At 42.8% G+C, this 25,668-nt stretch overlaps 1 protein-coding gene across 1 annotated transcript in view; it reads left to right on the top strand.

Annotated features, from left to right (window-relative positions):
* The window catches only part of LOC134407149 (protein zyg-11 homolog B), a 29,876-nt gene extending 6,342 nt beyond the window's left edge, over positions 1-23,534 (top strand). The window contains exons 2-14 of the mRNA XM_063138821.1: positions 1,622-1,787; positions 3,070-3,824; positions 7,753-7,893; positions 9,847-10,023; positions 11,388-11,452; positions 13,153-13,252; positions 13,349-13,399; positions 15,299-15,460; positions 16,798-16,845; positions 17,383-17,580; positions 17,667-17,719; positions 20,894-20,991; positions 22,260-23,534. Of these exons, the coding sequence (XP_062994891.1) occupies positions 1,622-1,787; positions 3,070-3,824; positions 7,753-7,893; positions 9,847-10,023; positions 11,388-11,452; positions 13,153-13,252; positions 13,349-13,399; positions 15,299-15,460; positions 16,798-16,845; positions 17,383-17,580; positions 17,667-17,719; positions 20,894-20,991; positions 22,260-22,423 (2,178 nt within the window). The 3' untranslated portion in view covers positions 22,424-23,534. The remainder of the gene's footprint in view (positions 1-1,621; positions 1,788-3,069; positions 3,825-7,752; positions 7,894-9,846; positions 10,024-11,387; positions 11,453-13,152; positions 13,253-13,348; positions 13,400-15,298; positions 15,461-16,797; positions 16,846-17,382; positions 17,581-17,666; positions 17,720-20,893; positions 20,992-22,259) is intronic.
* The last annotated feature ends 2,134 nt before the right edge of the window (positions 23,535-25,668 follow it).

Genomic DNA, 25,668 nt, shown 5'->3' with positions numbered 1-25,668 from the left:
GTAACCATATTTCAGTGGGGAAATGGAATCATTTTATATGGCAGCAACTTTATCAGAAATCTTCAAAAGCGTGCTTAACCACTATTTGTTAATTTGACATAGAAGTCAAAACTTCCTAAGGCCTACTAGGAGAAAGATGAGCTTGCAATATGATCAACTGAATCCATCTCAAAAATCACACAGTGCTGAAGAATAAGCATTTTAATGCTCAGGATACCCTTGCTGAACAGAATATTCCTGTTCAACAAGTTAGGATTATGATTACTGCACAAAATTTTAGGTTTTCTTTACATTGCATGCTTAAATGCCATTCTGATGCACCGTTCTCCAGTATCCGTGTAACACTCCCCATGGCTGTTAAAATTTAGCCAATCATCCATGTTAAATGTTGTGTTGCTTCTCAGTTTTGCCAGAAGTTAGTAAAAATCTGAAAGCAGCTTTTGTGATCTTGCCCTGGATTTTATTGATGAAATTTTATTGGTGTTTTATGTTTTGGGTTTAAATTCTCCCCTCTCCCATTTGTAATCGTTATTGTTAAATTGTTTCAGGTGCTCACTGAGAAGTAATCTAAACATTAAAGAAACAGATAGATATTATGATAATACTTTAAGGGGTGTACCTCTTCACTGGTGTGAGGATCCTTTGGGACTTGCTGAGTCCCCAAATAAGTAATTACTTATTATAGGAAAGATACTTTGGGGGTGCAACATTGGTTTCAAAAGATGGATACTGTGTAGGGTAGTCACTTGTGTTGTGCATCACCAAAAAAAAAAAAAAGAGGAAACATCACCAAAAAAGAGCCCACAGATTTGAATAAAATTTGCGTAAGTCTGTTTTTGAAGAGTTGCAAATTTAGAAATTACTATAATTTAATTAGAAATGCAAGACATAGTGAGGAAGATTGGCAGGGTGACCTGTGTGCCTGCTCAGTTTGCTGTTGATGGGCAACTTCAAGGCCTTTGCATCTCTCCCTTCTTATGGTCCTTTATCTTTAAACTGGACTTCAAACAGAGGACACATGGCCACCGTAGTGCTGTGCTGAGCCCAATTCCCCCTCACCTTTAGGGCCAAGGCTAGAGGGAAGCAAGTGATACGGATGTTCCTCAGCAGCATGAGGACATTGTGCTTGCAGTCCTTGGCCCTACCAGTACTGACCCATTGATATTTTTCCGTAACAAGAGAAGTCCGGGTGGGAGATGGTCTCTCTCAGTAGTAGATGCCCTCTCCTATCTTGCTGTCTCCCCATTTAGGCCTGAAACTTCACTTGAAAGGAATTGATTTTTAAGGCAATAACTTGCAGTTAGTTCATTCCAGCCAACACTCTGTGCATTGCCCTGATATTTGCATTGTTTATATCTGTAAAGGTGAATTCTTTACATTGTTACAGTTCAAACTCTCTTGCCTGGCGCCGACCATCCCAAGTCCGGTTTCTGTCCCCAAAGGATAATTTCAGAGATTATGGGGTTTTCACATGTAGTTGTCCCCTCCCCTGTCTGACAGTGATGGGAGCTTGTTCCCCCGCCCTGCAAATAATTTGCAGGTATTAATGACTTCGTTTGTGATGGACTACAAGTTTTTTTTTAACTACAAAATTATCAGACATTTACTTTATTTCAAACAGGAAGAGGCTTCACCATATTCGCTGCTTGATATCTGCTTGAATTACCTAACTTCTGATGTAGAGAAGTTTTGTACAGAAAGACATGATGGGACACTATGCTTGCAAGAGCCTGGAATATTTCCACAAGAAGTGGCTGACCGATTGCTGCGGACAATGGCATTTCATGGTAACACCATTCTTTTGGGGTCTGGTAACTGGGGAGGCATGGGATGTCAGAGAAGGTCGCTGTTTGAACTGTTTCTTGATTTACCTGCATGGGGCATTTTTATTATTCTGACTTGCCAGCCATTCCCGTGGGACCACTTCAGGTACTGTGGCACAAGCAGACTTTGTGCTATTAGAAACCAATGGCATCCTGTACTAAGCTAGTGAGACAGAGCCACAAAACTGATCTACTCACCACTGTTAATTAATTGAGGGCCTAGATGCAGAGTTACACTTTTTATAGCAAGGTGAGGAACCTCAGGCCCGGGGCCAAATCTGGCCCTCCTAGGGTCCCAATTCAGCCCTCTGGATTTCCCCAGACACACCTCCTTTCCACTGAGTTCCAATCATTTGGCATTTTTCCTGCTTTTGCATGGTTTTTTCCCCATTCTAAAGGGTTGAAATGCCTATCCCAAGGCTAATGCCTCTGCTATGTTTCAAGCTAAAATGTGCTGGTATTTTCGGTATTTTGACCCCACCCACCACTAGAATACAGCCATTGAGAGCTTGTCCTGAATTGAGTCCTTAGGCTGAATGAGGATCCCAACAACTGCTTTACAGTGACCCCGTTCAGAAGACATCTTAAACCACGACTTTAACCATGGTGGTTAAGCCAGAAAGCCAGGCCGTGTTCAGAAGACACCTTAAACCATGGCTTTAACCATGGTGAGTAAAACAAAAACCCTTATTCACCATGGTTAAAGCCATGGTTTAAGGTGTATTTCGAACATAACCTGGCTTCCTGGCTTAACCACCATGGTTAAAGTCAAGATTTAAGAAGTCTTCTGAATGGGCCCAGTATCATTTAGAGCTGGCTGCTCTAACAGCTCTATAGAGATGGCCACTTCAGTCTTTCTCCCTGCCCTGTTTCCTTTTCACAAATGTCCTCCCCTGTAGAATGGAAGCCCCTTTTACTACATAGTTGAAGTCTACATGTGGGCTGATGGGAGAGGATAGTTCTCAGTGGTAGGGCAAAGGCCCAACTTGCCTTTTGCTCCCACCACAGCAAAGGATAGGATCATGTTGCAGTTCTCCAGTACCCCTTGCTTGTTGATGCCATTCACAAGGAAAAAGAAAGACCTCAGAATTAGGAGTGCAGCTGGCACCATCTTTCTCCTCTAGCAAGCCCACCCTTCCTTCTACTCAGGACCGAAAGTGGGAATTCTTAAGCTGTTGAATCTTCCATTTTTAAAACAAAATCTATGATAAGTTTGTTACTGGTTTTTCTCCTCACCCCTCACCAGGGCTGCTAAATGAAGCCACCGTGGGCATTTTTCGAGGCAACCAAATGCGCTTGAAAAGAGCATGCATCCGCAAAGCCAAGATCTCTGCTGTGGCGTTTCGGAAAGCCTTCTGCCACCATAAGCTGGTTGAGCTCGATGCTACGGGTGTGAATGCAGACATTACGATCACAGATATCATCAGCGGACTCGGCAGCAATAAATGGATCCAGCAAAACCTTCAATGCCTTGTGCTGAACTCATTAACTCTTTCGTTGGAAGACCCCTATGAAAGGTGCTTCAGTCAGCTGACTGGCCTCCGCGCATTGAGCATTACCAATGTTCTGTTTTACAATGAAGATCTGGCTGATGTGGCTTCGCTTCCAAGATTAGAAAGCTTGGATATATCAAACACCTCAGTCACTGACATCACAGCACTCCTCGCCTGCAAGGATCGCCTCAAGTCTTTAACCATGCACCACCTGAAATGCTTGAAAATGACGACCACTCAGATTTTGGATGTCATCAGAGAGTTGAAATTCCTGAATCACCTTGACATTTCCGACGATAAGCAGTTCACATCCGATATTGCACTTCGCTTGTTAGAACAGAAAGACATATTGCCCAATCTTGTATCTTTGGACATCTCGGGGAGGAAACACGTTACTGATGAAGCGGTAGAAGCATTTATTAAGCAGCGACCTGCAATGCAGTTTGTGGGGTTGCTAGCCACTGATGCTGGCTACTCCTTATTTCTCACCGGAGAAGGAAACTTGAAGGTTGGTATCTATTTTTTTACTCAGTTCGAATTGGTTATGAAATAGGTTTGGGGTGTGTGTGTGTAAGAGCTTCAAATCCTGGTTGGTGGTGAATGGGTCAGTTCTGATAACTTGGGGGAAGGGAGCATGGTAATGTCACCTCCAGGGGGTGGCAAGATCAGACACTTGCCAGGCTCCCAAGACCAGCAAAAGGTCCACACACACCCCTGAGAGTAGCCAAAAAGGTCAGAGGCAGCATGAGAGAATTAAGGCTGCCTTGGTGGAATCCTGGAGCTGGAACTGGTGTAGGTGGGTACGCCCAGCATGCTCCCCCATCCATCCAGCTGCTTCCAACCTAGATTGCTGGCAAGTGAAGCCACTGCTCTTCCTACATCTCAGTTTCTAACTATTCCTTCGTTCATTTACCACGTTCTGCCTTTTTCACAATCCTTTTCACTCTAGTGTTCAGTGAGGGGGTTAACTCAGGCTCTGGGTTTGTCCTCATATAACCTTTGTATTTTGTCTTTTTGTTTGGCTTACTGGTTCTCGCTGTTTTTTTTGTAAGTTCTCTCAGGGATTTGTTGGGGCCGTATGGCAGAATATGAATATAATGAATACATAGTAAAATTCTGTACATGTAGGACATGAAACAGAGAGGCAGACATTCCTGTCTGTTCTCCTGAGAATCCTCTCAAAGCTACAATCACAGAATACCTTTCAAACTGCTCTTCGGGTTTTCCTCAGTGTTGGGGTTTTGAAAAATAGCATAAAGGCTTTTCTAAAGGCAAATAGCACTGGTGAACGTCTGTGATCCCCCCTTTTCTTTTTAACAGTTCTTATGGCAAAACGTGGGTGTTTTGCTTTATTTTTTAAGCTCAGGGGTTCTCTGAGCACTTTGTGTTCTCTGAGGTACCATAACATTTCAGAAAATGTCTGCTGCATTCCCCACAGTATATATTGCAGCTTGCTATTCCAAAAAGAGTGGTTTTCTATTTTTTCTTCTGCAACCCCATCTGTCACTTTCCTTTCCCTGCAGTGTATAAAATAAGTTATTTTGCTCTTCAAAGCCCAAACTCCATAGCAATGACAGTTTAGTTCAGATTGCTTCTACTGGGTGATAGGAGACTCTTTGGCTTTGTCATTCCCGCCTCCCACCAGCCCTGCTGAGACGCACAGCCATGAGAAGTGGGTGGTGGTGTATTTTTCTGCTTGAAGAAGAGGAGGATAATTTCTTGCCCAGCAACAAAGGACAGATCTGTTCAATGGCCATTCCATACCTATTAGTATGTTGTCTTCTGGCAACCTGTTGGTCAGCCCGCACTTGGTTTATTTTTAAAAAATGTTACAGTTTGTCGTGTGCTGTAGCTGCCCAAGTGTCCCCAAGGAGACAAAACAATTGACCATTCAAAGGAAAGAGAAGGCTTTTCAAATGTCCCAAGCTTCAAGGTGGAGGAGGAGGCGTGGATGCCTTCTCACGCAATCTCTGACTGTGTCTTTGCTGCTAATCTCGCTGAATGTTTTGGAATGTTCAGCCCCCGAAGTTGACTCCCTCTCTCCTGAGAGCATAGGATCTGGCCTTGAGGAGACAGACTCTGGGAGGGGCGCATTCACAGCTGAGGCTCTCCCTTGTGAACTCCCCCCCCCCCCCCGGCTCGGCATCTTCTGAATCAGAATCTGTTTCTGATTGATTTCCTGGGTCACCTGCTCCCAACACTGGGGCAGTAGGGGCATACATGACACAGTTGCCCTGCATGTGAATAATTCCTAAAAAAATAAATGGTGGTTTATAGAAAGGTATTTCTCAGTTGGGTCGCAAAGCTTCTATAAAGACATGTGGCAGCAGTTTGTTAACCATGCTCATGAAATATCGATGGCCCTGTGAAGTTCATGAAGAGCAAAGACTATTTTACTTGCATTTAATTAATTGTCCTATTAAAGTTTCAAGATGGCTAGAAAATGAAGACCTCTTCAGTACAAATCCCTCATAGTGCCAGTTCATAAACAGTTCATACAAGAGTTTAAGTGCACTCCCATCACTTTCCTAGTGATGCACATGTGGGGTCTCTGCTAAATGTTGAGTTTAGCTGCTGATCATACATCCCTCCGATTTCATTGGGGTTTGCTTTCAGGTAAGTGGGTATAGGATTGAAGCCTCCATTATCAAACAAGGGCTGCTTCAAGACCGCTAGGGAAATTTGCTCTGTGGTCTCTTCATCTGAAACAAGGGTACTGATTTCTTCCTGGATATCCAGGTCTGCATTGAAGGGGATGGATCATTTATTTTGTGTCTGCTTTTTGCAGCGTATTTTGTCTGTCAGCATTGCCTAGCAGCTTAGATTTGCAACATCGAAGAGTGCAGAAACACAAAACTGCACATGTATAGCAAGTCAAATTTACACTACTGCATCATGGGATTTATAGAGTACTTGATGTGGGTGAGATTGCAGGGAATGGATTGGCATGGAAGGGTTAAAATATCAAAAGAATATAGAAATCTCAAATAGGATGAAAATGTCCTGATTTCTAATGCATAAAGGCATTTAACAGCATATTCTGAGTTTTTTAACTGACCCCAGAATAGATTCTTTTAAATGGATATTGTCTGTTTTTGTTTGTATTTTATGCTTTTTATTAAATTTTGTATATTTCTTTTTAATGATTCACTGTTTTTAACTTTTGTAAACTGCCCAGAGAGCTTTGGCTATGGGGTGGTATATAAATGTAACTAATAATAATAATAATAATAATAATAATAATAATACAGTTTTCCTGAAATATGGTGAATTTGGATATGAATGTTAGAGTTTTGTGATAATAGTCTGAACTCCACTAGCCAGTCACCAGTGTTTACAGCACAAGGCAATCTGTTATGAGGCTCTCTGTAGACATTTTTATAACACTTTGAAGAAGGCCTAATATTATAGAAAAGAGGCAAAAAAGCATTGGTCTTTTCATCAATGAAGTTGTTTGGAGCAGTGGTCTTCAACTGGTGGGTCATGACCCAAAAGTGGGTGGCGAGATCAGTTCAGATGGGTCGCGGCAAAGCTGTTGCCGCCATGTTGGGAAATTGTGAAAGTGGGTCCCATGTTACAGGTTGGGAGTTCAAGGGGGGTCTTGGATCTGGACCAGTTGAAGACCACTGGTTTCGATCATCCTGAGATTATTCTCTTTCTTGGATGCTCACCTGCCTTACATCTGAATTCCGGTTGTGGGAATCTGGTTCACCTTGGATGCTCACCTGCCTTACGTCTGAATTCCAGTTGTAGGAATCTGGTCCTCCTGGGGCCCCAGCCTGGCCCTCTGCAGTTCCCCAGAAGGCCACTCCCCTTCCCATGGCCCACCCCTTTCCCCAACCACAGGTGGTTTCCTGGCTGTTCTGCATTTTCCCCCCATTCTAAAAGGTTGAAATGCCTCTCGGAGGCTTTGTTACTGGCAGTAAGAGCTTGAAGCTTAAATATGTTGGCATTTTTTTGCGGGGGCTCCACCCTCTTTGCCTTCTGCCCTGCCCATTACTGGAATGCAGCTCCCAAGAGCTACTCTGAAATTAAATTTAGCCCTTGGGCTGAAAGAGGTCTGTGCCCCTGAGCTAGATTGCAGCATTTCCTGTATAAAGGGCTAGGTCCAGCATCTTAGGCCGCAGTCATATACCCACTTACCTGGGGAATAAGCCCTATCGATCTCAGTTGGGACAATTCTGAGTAGACACGTATAGGATAGTGCTCTGAATCCTTTTACTTTTCATAAGCTATGCTGAATTGCAGGCCTGGTTATATAAGAATAAATTCATAACGAGTAAGTTAACCATGCAAAACCGTTGGGCTAAGTACTGCTTTTAGTATTTCTCTTGTGCTTGACAAACCACAAGAAATAAATTTCGAAACATATATTTTAGCTGTGCCTTCTTCTGCTACAATTTCAAACTCTAGTGTCTTGTGTTTGTATGCTGAAGGTATCCGGAGAAGCAAACGAAACTCAGATTTCCGAAGCTCTGAAGCGTTACAGCGAGCGAGCGTTCTTTGTGCGGGAGGCACTCTTTCATCTTTTTAGCCTTACGCATATTATGGAAAAAACCAAGCCAGAAATTCTAAAGGTAAAAACTATTTAGTGCTGATGATGCATCTTTGCAGATGTAATCTGTCTGAGGCTGTCTTCAGCAAAATACAGTTCAAATAAAATAAAATGTGTGTGCACTGGTAAATAAATGTTGATAATTGGAAAATCTGTACGCCACCCTGAGATCCTAGTGATATAGGGCAGGACACAAATGTTTTAAATAAATAAATAAATAAATAAATAAATTCAGGAAAATGAGCAATGCATTTACGTAGATTAGGGGCTGGGAAAGAATGTTTTGCCAAAAAGAGAGGGGGGGGGGCACTTCCACTGTAATGAATATATAAAACACACACACGGAGAAAGTCCCAGGTTCGATCCCTGGCCTCTCCAGGTAGGGTGAAGAAAGAATCCTGCCTGAAACCCTGGATAGCTGCTGCCAGTCAGTGTCTACAATATTGGGCATGATGGACCAGTGGGCTGACTCAGTATAAGGCAGCTTCCTATGTTTTGTAGCACATAACTTGGAAGTTTGTGACAAGAATTCATTCAGTGGGAAATGGGGACTTGAAATAGTAGCAACTTTATTTTGCTTTCCATTTTGTGATGTGGCCCACAGCTTGGTGTTTTTGAATATGGGTCTCTGCCAAATGGGGGGTGGATGGTTGTGGGGAACAGTTTTCTCCATGGAAGTAACAGGAGGGTCACCAGGGAAGCGACAACGCTACCATAGGTCCATTGCTCCCTCTCCCTCCACTGTAGTTTCTCTCCCAGCTATTCAGCTTGCCTGAGGGAAAAATTGCCTGGATGTGTTATCAGTAAAAGATATACAAGAAACAGACTATATCTCCAGGTGTGTTTGGAGGGTAGGGGATTTGGATTACTCAGGGCTTTGCTTTCCAAGCTTGCCTTGGATCAGAGAGCCTGTGTGCCTGTTCTCCGCAATTCCTTTATAATTCTGAATTACGGTGCTCCTGGAAAATAAGAAGGGGGAGTGGGGTGTGGGACAAGCCATCTAACAAGAGGAAAAGGCTGGTCTGCCTCTTCCTATTTTAGGGCTTCTCCACACCAGGCTTTTTATGCCACAACTTTACTGGGGCTTCTGCTTCCGAATTCTTTGCGGAATTAAGATCACCCCTTTTCTCTCACTTCCACCTTTTCCCTCAGGGAGTTCATTTCTCTGCAAGCTCTGGAGCAATGGACCTATGGTAAAGTTGTCGCTTCCCTGGTGACCCTCCTGTTACTTCCATGGGGAAAACTGCTCCACCACCCCAGCCACTTTACTGCCATTTGGCGGAGACCCATATTCAAAGACACCAAGCTGTGCCCATATCACAAACTGGAAAGCTAAATAAAGTTGCTACTATTTCAAGTCCCCATTTCCCACTGAATGAATTCTTGTCACAAACTTCCAAGTTACCTAGTGGCTTCATTATACAGCCACTAGATGGTGACATGTTACAGAGCCACTTTCCCTTTTCATGGAGCAAATCAACTCACGCTATTTAAATAGCTCATTATCCATGATCTTAAAAAACAAAAACAGGATAAAGGTCAGAAAGCATGGGCCCTGGAGCTTGATGACATCATGTAAAGGGCCCGCAAATCTCCCTGAGTAAAACAATCTCAATTGCAGGATAAAAGCCCCATCCGGAGAAGCCCTTACAAAGTGGCCAGATGCAGAAGAAGAGAGGGCTCTGGCACCTTTAATAGTTGTGTTGAAGATAGCTCATATAAGCTCCATCTGCTGAATTTCCCTCTTCTACACCATTATGAAAACTACAGGAGCCCTGTTCCCTTTAGCATCTGGCCAACCTACTCCCTTGGGAATGTGAAGGGAAATGTGATAGCTTTGGGGTAGTGATGTGTGAGAGCCTGGGATGAGTAAGCTGAGTTTTTCCTTAGGATTTTGTAGCTGATTCTGTACGTGTGACTTTGTATACGATAGGAAGTTCTAATTTGACCTGTTTTGATCTTTTGTTTGTTTCAGCTAGTAGTTATTGGGATGAAAAACCACCCTCTGAATTTGCCAGTGCAATTAGCAGCGAGTGCCTGTGTGTTTAACTTGACAAAACAAGACTTAGCAGCGGGCATGCCTGTTAGGCTTCTGGCAGATGTCACTCATTTGCTCCTTAAGGCCATGGAGCACTTTCCCAATCACCAACAGGTAAGCCTTTTCAAGGTAAAGGTCTGAGTTAGTGTGCTGAAACTATGTAAAAAAAACCTCCCCTTTCCTGTGAGTTCCATCTCCTCAGAAGAGGTTGGGTAAGTGTTTCCTCACCATTGTTGACTTTTAATTATGAGTAGACGAGTGTTAAATCTGACTGTATAGGACAGGAGTGAGCAATGTCTTGTTGGAAATGTCTCATGAACCAAATGGTTTCAGCGTATTTTAAAAAATTATATCCAGATATTGCCTGGTATGAATGTGGCCAGTATTGGCCCATGGCTGATGAAATCACTACACTGCTATGAAATTTCATTAACCATAAGGTGCTTGGTGAGTTTTTTTAAACAATAGTTCAGCTGAAATTGTTGTAACTCTAGTGAAGTTCCATGCTCATGTGCTCTATCCTCCTTTCTCTTCCTTCAGTGAGGCCATTAGGAGGAGACTGGAAACTTCTGCTTCAGTTTTAGATTAACTACAGGTTAGCACATCATTTATGGCTAATCTGAGCTGTGGCTAATCTTAACTATGGTTAGTGAAAACAAACGAGCTTCATAAAGTATGTTTGAAGTTGGCTTGTTTCTGCTAATATAGTTAAAATTAACCACAGTTTGTCCATGTTCTGTTTTATGTAAAGAACCTAGATAGCTTTTTAAAATAAAATTTGCTGAAATAAATTACATTTCCCCTCCCTGGGGAAATTTGGCACCTCCATTCTCCTTGTACTTTTAAGCACACTTGAAAACATTTTTATTCAAGAAAGCTTTTTCTGATTAGCTTTTTAATCTCTGCATGCTGACTGAATACTATAAATCCTTTTAGAGGTGTTTTTATTAAATGTATTTTACTGTTGATATTTATTTATAAAAGCCATCAATGTTCATGGCACTGTACAGAATAAAAGAAAACAAGACCATCTGCCATATGACTTACAATCTTTTTAGTGTTTTATATAATTTGTAGACCATTTTGTGAGAAAACTTTCTAAATGGTAGGGTATAAATCCATACAACAGAAGTGTCTAGTAAACTCTGATACATTGCACCTTTCACCTCAGCCCATCTTGTTCTTAATGAATATATTTGCAAATGACAATATCAAATCATAAAAGGCATATTTGAATTATTAAGAATTTACTACAGGGATAGGCAATTTTTGGCCCTTCAGTTGTTTTGGCCTACAACTCCCATGGTCCCTTACCATTGGCCATGCTCACTAAGGTTGATGGGAAATGTAGGAGAAAACAGTTGGAGGACTACAAGTTGCCCAGCCCTAATTTATTAGATTGATGTTGAAAGAAGGAAGGACTGAAAAATCCTGCATGTGGAACAGTTTGCACTGAGTGCTGCTTTGCTTTCTTACAGCTGCAAAAGAACTGCCTTCTGTCATTGTGCAGTGATAGGATTCTTCAGGATGTTCCATTTAACAGGTTTGTTTTACCTTCTGAATTACGAGGAAGGGGAGAGCATTTCGGGTTGTTGAATTTTTTTTGTCATGGAATACAAGCAAAATTTGCTGGATCCACATGCATGCCAAAGTTTTACTGGGTGTTTTGTTTTGGATGTTCTCCCCAGTCATAAATAATGGATGTTGTTGGTTTTTTTAAAAAAATGTTCTCCGCCAAGGATGGTTGACTTCAACTTTAGACCAAAAGGCTTTGGATTATGTAGATTAATGAAAATGGCTTTAGCTTTGTGCAATAGCCTAGCTACTAGGGATAGCAGTACTGCTTCAGAATTAACGTCAGTGAAGATGATTAGCCTAAGAGTTCTCCACTTTCTAACTAAATTGGAGCAATTGTCCATGTTCATAGATAATGCCAAGTGGGTGGAAAATCCACCCACTGCCTCCTGCTCTAGGAAGAAATAATTGCATGCTGCACAGAGCGATGTGCGTCGTGGCTTAATCCATACATGAGGAATTTTGGCACTAAGCATAGGCTCTTGCAAATTTCAATTTTATTGCAAATGTTTCTGGCCCATTTAGTTGTGAGCATGGCCTAGAAAAAGCTTGGAAACCAGAAGAGGGCTGGATATGCTTTCCAATAGTTCTTGCACAAGTCCCTCTTCTTCCAGCCCCACTCTGGACTAAAAGATTAACAGATATTATTGTTGGAAAAAGAGAAAAATATTTCTCTTCACTCAAAGATTAAAAAAAGTTCCCAGCACAACTTTTGGATGTACCAAGTTCACACAGCCCTGCCCCTCTCTAGCTCCTCTTGTAAGTGGATTTAAGGAGATTCATAAATAAGGCCTTACATTTTGTATAGAAAAAGATAGACAAAAATGTTAGCATGTGGCTAGTAAGACTAAAATAATTATCGGTCTTGAGAGGGCAAGAAGAGGACATCCCTTCTCGGAACATTGAAGACTACCACCAACTTTATTAGCACACATATCACTGAGTTTGGAACCCCCACCCCACCCCCCCAGCCAGACATGAAGGCATAAACCTTGTGAAAGATATTTCTGATCATAAGCAGGTTAGCATGACCTAGTATAGAGATCACAGCAGCAAGAGGGCAGTGCAGGTTGGTTTGCTTGCTTTGCCATCCCACTGGTTCAGTACAGGGAGCCTTTGCCCCCAAGGCCTCTTAAGGAGAATCCCTTCCTTTTGAGAATCATGGCTGCCCCTTCCTGTTTACCTCTCAAAACTGAAGTCCCTGCTTCATGGTGAAGTTCCCCACCGATGAGGTATTGTGACAAAGCATCAGTCACAACACAGAAACTAACACCTGTCACTTTGAAAACCCATAACTGCCCACGCCAACCTGCTGTCTGGGTAAAAATTCCTTCCCAGTCCCATCAGTCAATTGGGATCCATAGCACTCTCTGCTTAACAGCTAAAGGCAAGGCCCTGAAGATAGGGTGGGTGGGAAGATGGGCTTTGCCACATCATGGACCCAAAGTGGTGTACTCCTCATAAATATTGGCAGGGAAGACCAGAAGGAAGATATTTTGCTCATTATAAGCACTGAGGCCAGCTGGGTTTTTAAAATTCAGCTGTGCACTTTTGTTTGTGTAGCAGTGACCTAAGTGATTATTTTCTTGCTATCTGAAATGTGGGATGTTGTGTTTGTATTTCCCACCCACCTGCTCATTTGTGAACTTTCGGTCTGTTACCTTTCAGATTTGAAGCAGCCAAGCTCGTTATGCAATGGCTATGTAACCATGAAGATCAGAATATGCAGAGGATGGCCGTGGCTATAATCTCCATTCTCGCTGCAAAGGTGTGAGACCTTCAGTGCCTGTAACTTGCTTAACTCCCAAGGCCCTTCTGACAGTAATCTGATATTTCTGTTTGATTTTTCTTCTTCTGTTTATAGCTTTCAACGGAACAAACAGCTCAACTTGGTGCAGAGCTCTTCATTGTCAGGGTAAGCTAAGTGGTGGCACCGTTTTGACATGTCGCCTTTGGCTGGCGCAAATGTGTTACAGTGGACAGCACTTTTGTTAAACATGTCCATTAGTATGATGAGTACATTGGGAAGTTGAGAATATTAACTCTTTGTACTATTCGAGGGGTGTGTTTTTAAAAATATTCTGATGAATTTGACACAGATACTTGTTGTCGTCCCCGTCCGTCTCCCCCCACCCCCAAACAGATACAGAAGTGAGTGGTGCTCTTAGTTCAAGTTCACAGTGGTGGGGGATGCATTCGATTTTCCTTCTTGCATTTTGCGACATCCCCTTACTATGGACTACAACCTCTTGTGGGTGTGTTGTAGATAATAATAATAATAATAATAATAATAATAATAATAATAATAATTAATAATAATTTATTTCTTACCCGCCTCTCCATTTTGATCAAGGCGGCGAACAACAGTAAATATAAAATACATAAAAATTGAATCAAAACATAATAAACGTTAAAACATCCTAAACACTTTTTAAAAACATCCTAAAATTCCACTGGATATTGCCTGCCGGAAGAGATCAGTCTTAATAGCTTTCTTAAAAGCTGATAGACTGCTGAATTGACGAGTCTCCTCCAGCGGGCCATTCCACAGTCTGGGAGCAGCCTGTGTTGAAAAGTTAATCTCCTTTATTTATTAATCATACTGCTCAAAAAGAGGACAAAGTGCTCTTCTTTGTTTACGTAGCAGCACTAACAGTGTTTCATTAGATGGGTAGACGGTGCTGTTCAAAGAAGTGAACTAGTTGGTGTGGCAGCCTGTGGACCTCTACCTAAGTTGCAAAAAAGAATGGGGTGTGTGTCCCCTCCTCCACCTTTAAGAATTGTGTAGAAGAGGGGATTTCAACATGCATGACAGGCCATGCCCGCTGTAATTTCCAGCCCTCTTTTGCATCTGGCTACCCTACCCCGACACCACATGCCACATGGCCTTGGACTCATAGGTGTGCATGGAGCTAGCATTCAAGCCAATCCTTTTCTAATTTGATGGAACATTTGACTTCTGATACTCCTCTTTAGATGGCAGTGTGCCAAAAAGGCTTTTGGCTGATACTAGCAAAAGGCCTTTTTTGGTCCCCACTCCTTAGCATCTATTCTATATGATATCCTGAGTCTGCAATCCTGTATACATGTACCTGGAAGCCAGCCCCACTGAATTAGGCGAGGTATTTCAATCTTTTAGAATGGTGTGGGGAGGGACATAACAAAAGCAGTCTGGGGAAAGGGGGGACAGGGGAAGAGGAGGGGCCCATCTGGGAATTCCAGGCAGGCCAGATTTGGTCCGTGTTTAACAGCCCTGCTTTAATGTAAGGTATTCTTCTTAAAGGGGAATACTGTTCTGGTGCCCCTAACCTGCATTTAACAGCAAACTCTGCATGACCGCAGCAGACTTGTTTGTTTAAACCCAGGTTGGTCCCAGTTGCGTATAAAGTTGCAGGAGGGATGAGAGGGCTAAACTTTAGGTCAAAAGGGATGCATGGGTGAAGAGAGAGTTTCTGGCTAATTTCCTTGCAGTCTCTCCACAGATGCTCACCCTCTCAACTCCCACAGCTGGACTCTGCTACCAGAAGGGAATCCAGCTGAAAGAAAACTGGCATTTCGAGAGAGCCTTTGCAGGCCCGGGCCCGGGGGTTAGCACCCGTTCTCCTGTGTCCCTTTGGCTTTCAGAATTGGGATGGGTGGGACACCTCTTCTCTTTTTCCTTCCTATGATTGGGGCAGAACTGGTTCCAAACAAACATGTGATTACCATTGTGTTGTTTGAGCTGAGATTTGAAACAAGCATGAAGTTTACAACGGCGAGTCCCTCCTCCTCCTCCTCCACTTCTTGTCTCTCTCTTTTTCTTTTTCTTTTTTAGCAACTACTTCAAATTGTAAAGCAAAAAACGAATCAGAATGTAGTGGATACTACTCTTAAGTTTACACTGAGTGCACTTTGGAATCTCACAGATGAGTCCCCAACCACATGTCGGCACTTTATTGAAAACCAAGGGCTGGAGCTCTTCATGAAAGTCTTGGAGGTGAGAGCTGAAGGGTGCCTGTCAGTCTCTGCGCATCTTTTTCTGTCTGCAAATACGATCCTGACATTTGTAGTCTGTGGGTCTGGGCAGTAAAGGGAAGCTCTTGAGCCACGGTACAGACCTCTTATCTTTACATGAAAATAGCAGGGAAGGGGATCTGTGACAACCCCCTTACAGCTCCCCAAATCAGACATCATCAAAATTATTTCTTACCCACCAATCCATTTTGATCGAGACGGGGAACAGCAGTAAGTATAAAATACATAAAATACTGATTAAAAACATAGTATACATTGTTAAAACAGCCTAAAAGCATTCTAACATTCTACTGGATAGGCCTGCCGGAAGAGGTCCTAGCACACACAGGTCTTGGCCTTGGAGATGGGGGGGGGGGGGAATGCGATTGCAGGGGTAATTGGGCTGTTTCCCTTCTGCTGAACTTCCTCTAAGTCCAGATCGCCTCCCCAAAAGAATTGTTTCAGAGGCAAAGGGGGCTCAGGGAGGTCACCCCACCCCCTGCTGCTAAAACCATCATAGGAGGGCTTTAGCTACCTCAAGATGTAGTGAGGGCAAGCAATTTAGATGCCTTTAAAGGGGGATTAGACAAATTCATGGAGGATAAGGCTAATCAGTGGCTCCTAGTCCTGATGGCTATATGCTACCTCAAGTGTCAGAGGCAGTATTCCTGTGTACACCAGTTACAAGAAGAGGTGCTATTGTACTCATATCCTACTTGGGAATTTCCCACAGGCAGCTGGATGGCCACTGTATGACTAGAATGCTTGTCTAGATGGCCCCTTGGTCTGTTCCAGCATGGCTCGTACATTGAATGGCCTTGTCTCACTGACTCTGTTCCTATGGTTATTACTTGAGAGGAAATAACTGCTAGAAGGCTTCTTCTTTCCATTGCTTGAGGGGCAACCCCAAATTCTACTCTTCACTCCCTCACCCATCAAAACATCAGGCATTTTGAATGTGTTGCTCTCCAGAGTTTGCTGAACTACACTTCCCATAATCCATGAGCTTTGGCCTGCTGGCTGGGGCTGAGGGAGTTGGAGTCCAACAACACTTTAGGGCCATAGGTTCCTCACCCTGCCCTAGATCAAAGGCTTGCAAGTGGCCTTGGGCACGCTTCCTCTGATCCCAGTCCTTCCTGCTTTCAGCAGTAGGAGGGTTGGGCCTACCTTGCCGAAACAATGACATATTTGAATTTCTAAGCTCCCCACAATTTCCCGGGCCTTTTCACAAGTAGCTACTTGTTATGAAAATCATAATATGTATCAAACTGATTATTATTATTTATTGAATGATTGCATATACTTTGTTTTTCATTGCAGTCTTTTCCATCTGAGTCTTCTATCCAACAGAAAGTTCTTGGCCTTCTGGTAAGATTTTAATAGAATAAGATCGTAATGGGAGGGAAGGATATTTTAAATAAGAATAAGATATAATTAGCCAAATATTGGAAGCTCTTCTCTTCGTTAACCTCTCCTCCTCCCCCTACATTTAATACTGCATGCGATAAATTGCTTTAGATGCCATTCTATTAACTGTTCCTTTCATGGATGGCAAAATAGCAGTCTGTTTCTCCAGTTTGGTAGTGGGTATGCACCAGAATTAGCCACCATTCTGGTGGACCCTACCTTTAGCCGTGGTGGTGGGGAGCCCTCTTTGTTTGTTTTAAACTACTTGGCTGATGTTGCAGACAGCAGCAAAAACAAAGCTTAACCCCAAAATGACCTGGATGCAATATCATTGAGGGGCATTTTTGGGAGAGGGGCAACTCTGGGTGACTCATACGCTCGTCTGATGATGCCCAGATTTGACATTTCTCATGGCTCTTAGCCTCAATCTACAGAACAAGTTTATTTGCATGCAACTCTTGACCCACATTGAAATCCCTCCATCTTGTTTCCGCACAGAACAACATAGCAGAGGTTAAAGAGCTCCATTCAGAGCTAATGTGGAAAGACTTCATTGACCACATCAGCAAGCTATTGCACAGTAAGGAGGTGGAAGTCAGTTACTTTGCAGCTGGGATTATTGCTCACTTGATATCGCGAGGAGAACAAGCCTGGACGCTGAGCCGCAGCCAGAGAACCTCACTCCTAGAAGAGCTGGTATAGATGTGATTGAAAATACTGCCTCCTCTTTATTCCAGAAGCAATGTTAAATGTTAACAGTAACATCCTTCCTTGTCTTACAGCATTCTGCCATTTTGAAGTGGCCTACTCCAGAATGTGAAATGGTGGCATACAGGTAATTACAGCCTTCACATCAAACTGGAGAGCAAATAAATAAATAAATTTTTAACTTGAGGTCTAGTTAATCTTCTACAAATGACACTTTTTCGGCCTGAAGCGTTAACGGTCTGTCAGTACAAAGGTTCTGACTGATGACAATTCATGTTTCTCGATTTAAAGGTCTAGTGGAACATGTAGACTGCAATTCTATACATACTTACCTGGGAGTAAATCCCACTGAACTCAGTGGGACTGACCTCTGAGTAGACATGCATAGGATTGCCCTGTAAGAGACTAACAGGGCAATCCTATGCATGCTTACTCAGAGGTCAGTCCCACTATGTTCAGTGAGGCTTACTTTCAAGTAAGTGTGCATAGGATTGCAGATCTACTGAATCCAGTACTACTGCTGCTAGGAGAAAGGACTTGAGGACTGTCGCTTTAGCATAATTCCTTGCACTCTCATGCTGCGCATTGGCACGGGAAATTGCATAGATCAAAACAGGACTTATTTTCATATGGGAAGTACCTAACTGTGTCATTCTGCTAATGCAAATGATGTTGTGCTAGTGGAAACTAGATTTGGAATTATGTGCAAGAGGAGAATTCATTAAAGTTACAGTTTTGTAAGCGATTGTGTAAAGTTGCATATTATGCTTGCACAACTGCTTATGCAACTTCATGTACAAGCATAATGCACAACTGATGGGGTGAAATGAAGGGGGGGCTCTCCCTATGAGATGACCCCTACCCCAGTTTTGCCCCATTAGAGCAAACTGCCAGGGAACGAACGCAGCAGATCTGTATTTTTACATACTGGAGGTGCACAGCTGTGCATCAGCAAAGTCAAGAATAAAAGCTCCCTCCACAAATGCGCAGTTTCGGATATAAATTGGGGTGAATTAACACAACCCTGCCCTCTGCCTGGCTTCCGGCAACGAATCAGGGTTCGTCATCCACCCTGGCTCAACCCTGGAGCAAAGTCACATGGTGGAAGGGCCATGGTGACCTTGCTGTGAAGAAAAAAGTCAGGGAAAGTTCCTGACTTTTTTTTACCACGCAGCTTTAACAAAAGGCCCTATGATGGCTGCGAGTTGGCGGCTGCGTCTTATAACTGACCCAGTGTCACTGCGCAGCCGCTCCGTGGCTTAGAAGATGTACAGACATCCCCCAACACTAACAGCAGTACACAGAAACATTTCACCAGGAACCGTCAGGTTAGTAAGTTAAAGCTGCAGCCACAAGTTTTAGAGTTCAGGACTTCAGGGACCATTTGGTTAATGTTTAGTCAGTGTAGTCATTCCTCCTTCTGTGCAAAAGTGAAACTGACAAAATATTAACAGGAATGAAGTGCCACTCAGTTCTGTGTAAAACCCAAAAGCAATATACAGAGGCTGTGAACTTGAGCACAGCAATAGAGGGGAGTGGGAGAAGATATGAAAGGGTCTGCTTACACCTTTCCTTCTGGCAGTTTCTCTGCTTAATATTGCCCCCTCTGGCTACTTTCCTCACTCCATTCTTCTGCTCAAAGTCACAAACTCCTGTGGTTGTTTTTGATTTAAAAAAAATCAGGAGAAAGATGCAAACAACTACATGCCAACTAGATGCAACATCTCAAGATTTGCACTTTTTACTTTTGCACTTTACTTTCTCTCTCACACACACACTCACACACCAACACCACACACACACTAATGTTGGAGTACAGATTTCTTGACTTAACAAAAGAAATGAAGGAGATCAACAGCAGCACAGCTGTTCCTCTTTCAACAAGGACATTTCCTCCAGCGCAGAGCATGTTTACAGGAGGTGCAGGATAAAATCCCTGCTTTGGAACATGCTTTGCCTGGCAGCGTGAAAAGCCTTATAGCATCCTCCCTTGTAGCAGAATGTAATGCTGTTTTCCTCACCTTGTTCCAATTGTGCAAGAGTTGAAGGGAACCTGCATGTTAGTCTCTGGACCTGTTCAGATAACATGCCAAGCCATGGCCCCCATCCTTATGGCACCGCTTTTGCACCATGAGGTGCCTTGCACCTGCACTTGTGTTCCTTCCCAACATCTGCATGGGAAGGAAGGCAAGTACGAATTTTCCTGCCCCGCGCCTCTGGAAAAGTAAAAAAGAAACAAACAGGAGGGGGGGGGGAGGAACGGGGTTATAATCTGTGTCTTTGGAGCCCCGCAGATACCGATAATAAAAATAAAAACAAATGAAGGTGGGTGGTTAGGAACGAGGCAGCCAGAGGAGGACATGAGAGGGACTGGGCGAACCACATCTCCTCCCTCTGGCTGCCGGTTCCCCACCCCTCCACCCCCATTTCTTTTTATTTTTATTATCTGTATCTGTGGAGCTCCACAGATATAATTTTAAAAAATTAAAAAGCGGGGGAGGAATGGCCTGTTCTTCTCGTCCCCCAACCCTCTGTTGTTTTTTTAAACTTTTCCAGAGGTGCAGGGCTGCCCATGGCGACCAGTCAGGGAGTGCCATGGGCTGCGACAAGCCTCCGCTGCCAAAAAGGTTGGGTCAAGTACCCAACTTTTTTGGAGCAGAGTTTCCAGGGTTTGCCCCTGGATGGCTTCGCAATGGCGGCTGCGTCATGTAGATGATGTGCCGCTGCTGCGAAGCAACCCCAGAGCAAACCCTTCCTGTAGATGTGCCGATGGTTAGGCCGCTAACGCTTTTGCAGCAAATGGTCAATGAGCGTGTTTAAACCGTGGTTACATTCAGCCATAATGTTTAGCTCAAAATGCTTAACCACCATGGCTTAGTGTGTCATCTGAACAGGGCTTCTCTTTCTTTCTCTCCCTGCATATGCAATCTTCCCTAACCTGGCAGCATCCAGATGTTTTAGATTACAACTCCAGTTAGCCCCACTTGGCATAGCCAGTGGTCTGGGGTGATGAGATTTGTAGTTTAAAACATCTAGATGGTGTATGGGTTTAGGTCCATAGGGTAAGTTGTGGTTTATTGGTTAAGAAGTTAAGATAAGGTCCATGTGATCTTCTCACAGCTTTGGTTGAAGTAAGGAATTGAATGTCAAACTAACAGCAAATAGAAGCAACTGAGATCTCTTTATGATTATCCTCTTTTCATGAGTTGTGTAGACACTTTTGGCAAGAGAAAGCTTATATTGTGGCTATGATGTTAAAGTACCAAAATGATTGGGTCTCTACTCTTCTTCTCATGAATAGGTCCTTCAACCCATTTTTCCCCTTGCTTGGCTGTTTCCTGACTCCTGGTGTACAGCTGTGGGCAGTATGGGCCATGCAGCACGTTTGCAGCAAAAACCGTATGTAATTAGACATAATTCTACATTTTAAGCATCTCTTTCAACATGTAATTGGAGTGACTGACAGACGCCAGATAATTCTTATGATAGTTAGCCATATATGTGATTTAAAGACACTTTTCTCTAAAGAAAGTGGAAAGTTAAAACTATCTTGCAGAGGATCTGTGTATTATATGTGATGATTTCACATCAGATAAGCTCTGATACTTTTATCCCATGTAAAATGCAAAGTAGTCAGTGGTGTGTGTGTTCCATAACTTTTGGATTCTAGGAGCCAGTGCAGTGCATGGAGTCTTGGACCTGGATCAGGAGGTCAAGGTTGAGATTCCTGCTCAGCTGTGGAGCTTACTGGCAACTCACTGAGACTGTTCACAAGTCCAGCAGCAATTCCTGGTTGTGTAACTCAGGAATTGTGGGGACAAGTGGAATGTGTGAGACACATGCGTGACATTTCCGCTTTTAATTAACAACCTAGAGTTAATGCAACAACAAACCATGGGCAGTTGTTGGATTAACTTTGGGTTATTTAACCCATAAACAACCCAGAGTTTTCGGGTTCGCATGTCAGGGTTGTTAATTGAAAGCAGCAATGACAAGAGAGCAGCTTGCAAGCTCCCCTCATGCTCATGCTAGCACTAAATGTGTGCTCGCCTAGGTCACCCCCAAGATAGAAAATAAAATGAGAAAATATATTCAAACTATTCTATCTATAGAAGTACTGCAAAGATACATGCAGGGGATATGTGAGATTGCTAGAAAGCTGGGCTGTAGAGGTAGGACTATAGTGGTACCCTATAAAAAGAATATTGGGGTACCTGCTAAAGACTGGGATGCTTGGGCTGGAGAGAAATGGGATGGTTCTGGAAAGGGGTTCTGAGAGGTAGAAACAAATGGGATGAAAGAACAAGGAATAAAATTGGACTGCAATGCAAAAGGAGGAGATTCTGTCTGTTCTATACCCCGTTCCTGAGTCTGAGTTGTGGAAGAGACTTTTTTTTTTTAACTCCTGAAGCCTATATTTAGTTTCTGCAGATGCCAAGTGAGAAGGCAGCTAATGGTGGCTTAACATCTGCCATCTCTTTGATACAAGAAGTATGGAGGAGAAATGGGGATTGCTTGCTACAACTACTGTTTACAAAGTAATTTTGCTAAATTCTGTTGCACTTTCTAACCAGAATATAACAGTTTTATGTTTAAGTGACAGAGGCATGCAGCTAGACTCAAGACACTTGACCTCACTGAATCTCTCTTTCCCTCTCTTGTTTCAGCTGCCAGGTACTGCAGCATGTTAATTGAAGAAGGTGGATTGCATCACTTGTTTAACATCAAGGAAAACAGCCAGACTGATCCACATGTTCAACGAATTGCTATCTCAATCTTAGATAGTTTAGAAAAACATATTTTGCGGCACGGGCGGCCACCTCCTTGTTAAAAACCAGACAGAAGTGAAACCAAATTCGAAAGACAAAATGTAACAGGGAATAGGTGTGTAAATTATCCTCTAATAATCCCTTATGAAGTGTCTCTAGTTGGAATAACTTCTGTTACAGTGATCACCATTAAAACGTTTTGCTAGCTGTTGTGAAAGCAGGCACAACTCACTGCTGGCAAATGTTGCTTTTAGTGGTCTCTGCCATTAAGGGTTTTCATGAGGATCTACAGTGAATTCCTAAAGTGGTCATGTCTATTTGATCACCTTTGGCTGTGGGGAAAATGGAGATTGTACAATTCAAATGTACATCCAAAATGAAACCTCTAGGAATTTGTGAGTTTGGGTACAGAAAATCATTTCTGCTTGCTTCATCCCTTCAGAAATTTGTGTTTAAATAGAACACTCCACCAACTCAGTATTTGAATAGAACTGTTTGTGCTTGTAATGTTAGCACTATCCAGCTCAAAGCAGTCATATATTCACACATTAAAGCACAGCAGGTTATGAGTAAGGTGACCAGGGATATTTTGTTCCTCTGGGGACCTTTCTAAATCCATATGGAGCCTTCAGATTCATCTCACATTTCACATATTCTCTCTTAGCAGAAGCATCTGAATTTCGAATGAACAGTTTGTCTTCCCTAATATAGTCTGTTAAGAATCTACTTGTAGGAAGAAACATAGGTTTTGCTCCAGGGAGCCAAATGCATAGGAGGGGAAGCAGTGAATTGCAGTTGAGAGAGAGAGAGAGAGAGAAAGAAAAAGAAAAAGAACAATGCTATTACACTTAAAAAAAAAACTATGTGTATGTTTAACAGAAGATAGGAAAACAGTGGAGCTCTCCACCAAAAGGATTGCTAAGGCGGAAAGAACTTGCTCAACTTATGGGATTGTATGAGACCAAGGATATCTGATCACCTTATTTATGACAGACTATTAATTTGCTTTGCTGTTTCTCGTAAATACTTTGTCAGTATTTGTGCAGTGAACTTTATGTGCAAGGCAGCGCCATACAAAAACTCATCCAACATCCCATGTAAAGTCTGGTGTAAATTTCATCATTGTGTGGAGTATTAAAGTTTTACATAAAACTTGCCATGGTTAAAAACGTCCTCTGAGGTGTGTCTGTGAATGTTGTATGAGACAAATTATGGTCACAACAACAGTACAGAAAGACTGCTATAAAGTAAAGCTGATGTAAAGCAAACAATGATATAACATGAGCGTCTTATTTCCAAAGCATTGCTCTATAACTTGCTTTACAAATGAGGAAAAACACCTTTTCCTACTCAAACCAGCTGAAATCATTGGTAGCTCTATGGTACGGGTGTGCAACCTTTTTCATTGTTGTTGTCAAGGGTTGCATTCCCTCACATGCAATCTGTTGGGGGCCTGATGTCAATGGTGTGTGGAACCAAAGCCAGTGGTAGGCAGGTCCAGAGTGGGTGGGTGTTTCACCCTTTTTCCATTTCTGCAACACTTTTTTCTGTTTCTGACACCCCTTTTTCTCTGTCTCTCTCCCTCTTCCTTCCCATGCAGTGGGCTGCCAAGGAAGAGACAGATCACTCTTGCCAGAGATCTGAGTTGATCACATGCAGAGGGCTTTTGAAATTAGAATGAGGGCCACATGAAATTAGTCAGAGGGCGAAATGTGGTCCTAGAGTGACAGGTTGCCCACCGCTGCTCCACTGTGTAATGGGTGGATAGCCTTGTTATGGTGGAAATAGCTGTACTGCTATGTGCACCGTGTTTAAACCAGAATGGTTCAGAATTCCTTTGTTGGCTTTCCCCAGTAGGAAGGTTACGTAAGCCAAATAAATTCAAAGTTCCTAAAATACTGGGGTACTGCATATTAGAAAGGATACCCTTGCTGTTTTGTTACTTGGATGAGCACCCTAGCACTGTAGTAGCTGAGAGGGCAATGAATGAATATTTGTTATTTCAACCATTGGACATAAAATAACAATAATAAATGCAAATAATGTTTGCCACCACTAGCAAAATAACAGAAATAAGTTTGTTTCACAAATTTTAGCAGCTGTTTCAAACAAAAAAAACATATGCATGATTGACAATCTCTGTCACTTGGCTAGAGACCTTTTTAAATAGTGGGGACAGAGCAAATTTTGATGCAAGACCAGAGTCAATTATTTCTGTATATACAAGGGAGAGAATTGCAATCCTATATGCACTTATTTAGAAGTAGCACTATGTTGCTCAGCAGGGGTTATCTTCCAAGTAATGTGCATATGAACAGACTCACTACATCTTAGGAATTCGTACAGGGCCAGCACCAAGTTTGATGGTGTCCTTGGCAAAATTACCTCTGGACACACCACCACCCTGATCTCCACTCCACCCGCCATCACCCCCAGTAAGCTTATTGGGCAAAGATGGCTGTACAACTCAACCAACACTGAAAAGAGAAGTTCCAAGCAAAGAGACTGCAGCAGCCACCGTCTTCCCTTCCCCAAAATCCCTCTGTGCTCTGAATATGCCCTAGAGTTGAGCTGAGAAAATGAAAATGGTGGCTATAGCACTGGGTTGAATGATGCTGCACTTAAAAATGTGAACCCATATTAAAAGGAAAGAATAAAGGATACTATGAACCAATGTCAATCACAGATTTTCCAACTATATTTGGTGTTGATGATGGGCCTGAACTTGTGGGCACAAAGAATCAACAGCTGACACATGCAGTCTCGTTGAATCCACCCTAGAAAATGGTACATTATCTCCATACACCTTTTGATTACGGGCAGTACATCTCAGGTGTGTAGCCTAGTCTATATATGCCACTGCCACGACATGTGTGACTTCGCTGCATTCGTAGAACACTAGGGCGAAGGCCCCATTGAACACAGTGGGACTTACTTTTGAGTAAAGGTGCCGAGGATTGTGCAGTTCCGTCTGAACTGCCTGAAATCTTTTTTCTTTCTTGATTTATCCTTTTTCCCCTTCTGTCCAAGAGAATACAAATTTAATTGTAGTTGCGCCAGATGGCAATACTATTTGATTGCGATGTTTGGAACGAACGCTTTCTTTTTTTTTTTTTTTTTTTTGCAAGTACACAGCTTTGTGACTCAGGCATTTGTGGCAAAAGAAAGCCTTTGCATCGCTCTCCTCTAATGGCGGTGCGCCTGTTGTTGTTACTCTGACATGGTTTTTGTGTATAAAAATATCTGGCGTGAAGTGGCCCTAATAAAGATATGGATGTGAAAGATCTTGCCTGTGTGGCATTTTGTC

This window comes from Elgaria multicarinata, chromosome 1 (assembly GCF_023053635.1).
Source record: "Elgaria multicarinata webbii isolate HBS135686 ecotype San Diego chromosome 1, rElgMul1.1.pri, whole genome shotgun sequence".
NCBI lineage: Eukaryota > Metazoa > Chordata > Lepidosauria > Squamata > Anguidae > Elgaria > Elgaria multicarinata.
The sequence above is the reverse complement of the archived record's forward strand: the minus strand, read 5'-3'. Positions and strand labels throughout refer to the sequence as shown.